Consider the following 4,907-nt stretch of genomic DNA (forward strand, 5'->3'; position numbering starts at 1 on the left):
TTAACAATCGATATCAAGACCTACAACATCCTCGTATAACAGTCGATATCAAGACCAGTCGATATCAAGACCTACAACATCCTCGTATAACAGTCGATATCAAGACCTACAACATCCCGGTATTAACCTTCGATATCAAGACCTACAACATCCCAGTTGAACAGTCGATATCAAGACCTACAACATCCCGGTATAACAGTCGATATCAAGACCTACACCATTCCGGTATAACCGTCGATATCAATACCTACAACAACCCGGTATAACAGTCGATATCAAGACCTACAACATCCCGGTATAACAATCGATATCAAGACCTACAACCTCCCGGGATAACAGTCGATATCAAGACCAGTCGATATCAAGACCTACACCATTCCGGTATAACAGTCGATATCAACACCTACAACATCCCGGTTTAACAATCGATATCAAGACCTGCAACATCCCGGTATAACAGTCGAAATCAAGACCGAAAACATCCCGGTATAACAGTCGAAATCAAGACCTAAAACATCCCGGTATAACAGTCGGAATCAAGACCTACAACATCCCGGTATAACAGTCGAAATCAAGACCTAAAACATCCCGGTATAACAGTCGATATCAAGATGTAATTTGCATTTGAATTCCTAGGTTTTCAACTTGATTACCGTTTCCTTCTCCGCTACATCCCACAAGTGGCTATGATGTTGTTATTTCCCAACAAGGATGTCATTTGGAGCAAAAGTTTTATATTGATGAATGTGTTAATGTCTGCAAATAAATAAATAAAACATTCGTAAAAATACTTGAAAATTTGCAAAATACATTTAGCAAAAATGAAGATTTCAACATGCATTGTCTTCTTATTTGAATTCCATCAAAAGTTATAAGTATTCAGAATGGATACAAACATGTCGGGACACAATGTACTAATTGCTTGTTCAGTAATGCAAGGTTTTCATATGTGTATCCATATGGATGATTCATGAACCGTCTTGAACAAGGAAGTTTTGTGATAATATGACCTACAATATTAATGGATGCATTGTTGAAATGTTTTCCTATACGTCACTGAATGATACATTGTACCTTAATTGTATTTTGTATGAAGACTTCCCGTTTAATGGATAGGTTTAAAATTCGAAACAGAAACAAGGTGTTTTTTTTGTTTTTTTTATCATTTCCGTTCATCTTAGAACCCGCTATATAAACGTGCCACTGTTAAGTGAAATCATTTCAACAGCGTTCATGCAATATTAATATTGTACATTTCGCTTTACTTAATAGACATTCCTTGACCACTACGTCTGGTCAACACAGCTACATCCACTACAGGTGTGACATCCGCTGTCTCCGTAGTTGGGTATGTTTGACAACGGAACAGCAATGTTAGCGCGTACGGCTCTACTGGACCAATGGAATATCGACTTAAGGACGACTCTCATGCCAATAATCATTTTACTGCTGATATACTTACTGATCGGGACGTGTGGAAATACCATTGTGATATACATTTACAAATTCAGATTTCGGGAGTACAATGAAGACCGATACTTCATTCCAGTACTGGCAATGGTGGACTTGTTCGCGAGCGTAGTGTGCCCGACAGGAGAAATCATTTCATATTTCAACCCAGTGAAATACACAAACTGCGTCGTATGTAAGTTTTTCCAAACCATGGAACATTTTGCTAGCGGTTATTCGGCCATTTTATTGACGGTGGTGGCGATCAATCGTTACCGGGCGATTTGTCGCCCTCTTAAGCCCCGATTCACCATTAGAACGAGACGAGCGATGCTGCTTGGTACGTTTGTGTTCGTGGCATGTTTGGTGATTCCCAGTGTGGTAACTAACGGCATTAAGATGGTAGATCACACAGCATTGAATGTGACTGGGTCTCGCTGCACCACAATTACAGTTCGAGGATCCAGTACCTTTCCCTTGGCGTATAACATACTTTTAATGACTGCCTGCGTCAGTAACCTTGTGGTTCTGTGTGTGCTGTATACTCTCGTTATCAGGGCCCTCTTCCAACAAGCACGTAACAGAACCAGCCAGATGTTGGCTAGTGTAACTGTCATATCGTCCTCGTCAGCTTGTCAAAGAAATGAAAGTCGACAAAATCACCGGAATTCTATAACATCAAGTGGTCAGATGTCTTTGGACACCCTGAAACTTGCTGCCAATCGACTGACAGTGATGTTTTGTATAGTCACAAGCGTGTATGTGATCTGTTTCATACCAACTCTCATAGTAATGGTGCTGATCTCTCTCGACAACAGCTGGCTAACTAAAAGTCAGTCACAAATCGCAGGGTTACGGTTCGTGCGAAATATGTTCATGATTAATAATATTGTAAATCCTATTATATACGGAATCTTTGATAAAAAAATTCGTGACGAAATTATAAAGATCGTCAAAGGGAGGATAAAGTGTCACTTTAACCAAAACACGTGATTTCTGCCATATTATACTCGAACGTGTGGATAAAGACGGGGTCGATACTAGACACTTATAGCTGTATTATATGCGAATGCGAACGCTTACCTTGTATTTAAGTTTTGGTTTGATTTGTTAGTGATTTACGTCCTATTAACAGCTATGGTCATTTAATGACGCGCCAGGTTTTGTGGCGGAGGAAAGCCGGAGTTCCCGAGGAATAAGCACCGACCTACGGCCAGTTTACGTACCTGGTGACTGCGCCACGTAGATCTCGAACCCGTGACCCAGTGATGGAGGGCTACTGGTAGCAAAATGTCAGACGCCTTAACCACTTCGCCACCGCGGCCCCTTTGTATTTTGGAAGCCAAAGGACTTTAATTAATTGTTATTAAATGTACAGTGATAATGTATCTTTTGATAACATTATAAATTATTGATAAGTATATTGGTAAGTATATTGATAAGTATATTGGTAAGTATATTGATATATTTGAAAGAGCTGTGTAATATTAGTCTCTGTTAGCAGTATTGTAGTAACGACACGGTATCAACACCTACACAAACGGAAATCGTAACAACAACTATTGGGCTGACGTGTACACTGACAATCAGTGTGAGAGGGATTTGTACTATCGTGATAACACGTGTAACATGGTCAATATGTCAAATCGACTATTTATTTATAGTTATCGATGGGCGTAAATATATCTACTTAGACTGGCATAGGCACTCACAGTCTGTTGCCTCCTGTTTTTGACGAAATTTAACTAATGTATCCTCATTAAACAGAGGACAAGCATTTATTCTCAACAGAATAATACAAGCATGTTACTGAACAAGTGTGAATGGTATATACTGTACATTATACATTAATTGTGAGTCAATATTACTTAGTGCATTGTTCTGACGTCATTGCTTAAATACAAAAGCATGTTACTTTGTATATTACAATGATGTAGTTGAGTAAGTATAAATTTGTTAACTTATTGTTACTGAATTAAATAAACATTAATTTGTTCGTTTTTGTTGTTGTTTTTTACAATTTTTTTTGTTGTTGTTAAAAGCTGTCGATGGTTGTAAAGATAGATTGACCAATATGATCCAATTGTTAATTGAAACGCAAACTGTTCCTATCCGATAGTACAACTGTTTAGAAACTGGTAGCATGCTAGATGGATTGGGGTGATTGTAAGGTTATTATTGTACGATGATATAGTGCAATGTACATTTTAAAACTAGTACACACATATGTAACTGTGAGTGTGACTCTGTAATGACACGGTGTAATGATGATGTATTAAACTTTCTACACATTGATGTAATTAATTAAGTGTAAACGTGTTACCATGTAATACTTTCATGAAGTACATTGAAATAAACCCTAACCAACCGGGACGCATTGACAGCTGTTGTCGGGAATGAAGGGGTTGTGTCCCTTGGGATTCAAAAAAAATATTTATAAGTTTCTCGCCAAATGATAAGTTGTGGAACATCCAACAATAAAAAAGGAACGAATAAAGTTAGCTGATTCAGATTTGAGAGAATATCACACTGTGTGTTCAGGGTTTCTTGAGAACAAATTTCTCATCGCGAGTACATGGATACAATCTGTAATAGAATATCCACTATAACGAGTAAAATCCTGATGCTTAACATCCGGACCCATATTTTATGAAACCTTTCTCATGCTCAAACTCAAATTCTGCACTCAAGTCCATGATTTTTTAGGAATTTCAGAGATACTTAAAGTCGCATGCCGTTTTAACTTTGACTATTTGACTGTGTCATATGATTGAAGACGTTTTAAGTATGCTAATTTGAGCATACAAAACATGCTTGAGCATAAGAATGGTTTTATGAATACGAACCCCGGGCTTTGAATTAGAAAATCGACAGTGACGTATTAACGCCTACATCCTTATCAGGCTCTACAATAGCGAATGTACTTAACTGAGACTATTACACATGTAAAACAGTCTCTTGAACTGCGAACAAACTATGACATGTAAACTCATGATACTTATAACAGGTTCTGCGATACCATATTGCCCCTTCGTTGTCGGAGGTCTCCTCTCCTCCGCTCCTGTTTACCCGTTTTCATCATCCGCCTCGTGTCATTATCCACCGAACCCAGTGTCTGCCTAGTGTAATGAACAGTTATGCAAGTTATGGAGTGCGTGTACTTACCAGTGGCGTTTATTTCCGGTGTCCTGTCGAGAGGTACGTGTGGAGTATTGTCAACTTAACGTGATTGTGTAAATAAACCATGCGTAATCAGTGTTCGGTTGCGTTTGTGGTTTTTACATAGCTTTTGGCATAGGCTGAAAGCGCTCGTAGGACCAGAAAGTTAGTGACGTCATAAAAAAATGGGATAACCTGATTTACCCCCAGAATGGTTTGAGCTAGCAGTATATAAGCGAGGTTTCATCTCATTCTGGTGGTTGTTGGTCGCTGAATAAGTGACCAGTGGTCGTGAGGCG

The 4,907-nt window shown here is 38.7% G+C and overlaps 1 protein-coding gene across 1 annotated transcript; it reads left to right on the forward strand.

Moving 5' to 3' along the window:
* The first annotated feature begins 1,171 nt into the window (after nt 1-1,171).
* Nucleotides 1,172-2,573, forward strand: LOC110456290 (growth hormone secretagogue receptor type 1-like). Its single transcript, XM_021506932.1, has one exon. It carries the CDS (start codon nt 1,351-1,353, stop codon nt 2,440-2,442), a length of 1,092 nt encoding a protein of 363 aa, XP_021362607.1. The 5' UTR covers nt 1,172-1,350; the 3' UTR covers nt 2,443-2,573.
* The last annotated feature ends 2,334 nt before the right edge of the window (nt 2,574-4,907 follow it).

Source organism: Mizuhopecten yessoensis, unplaced genomic scaffold, assembly GCF_002113885.1.
Source record: "Mizuhopecten yessoensis strain PY_sf001 unplaced genomic scaffold, ASM211388v2 scaffold8631, whole genome shotgun sequence".
Taxonomy (NCBI): domain Eukaryota; kingdom Metazoa; phylum Mollusca; class Bivalvia; order Pectinida; family Pectinidae; genus Mizuhopecten; species Mizuhopecten yessoensis.

Excerpts from the sequence above, each read along its gene's own strand:
- LOC110456290 (XM_021506932.1), top strand. The coding sequence starts at position 1,351 with ATGTTTGACAACGGAACAGCAATGTTAGCGCGTACGGCTCTACTGGAC.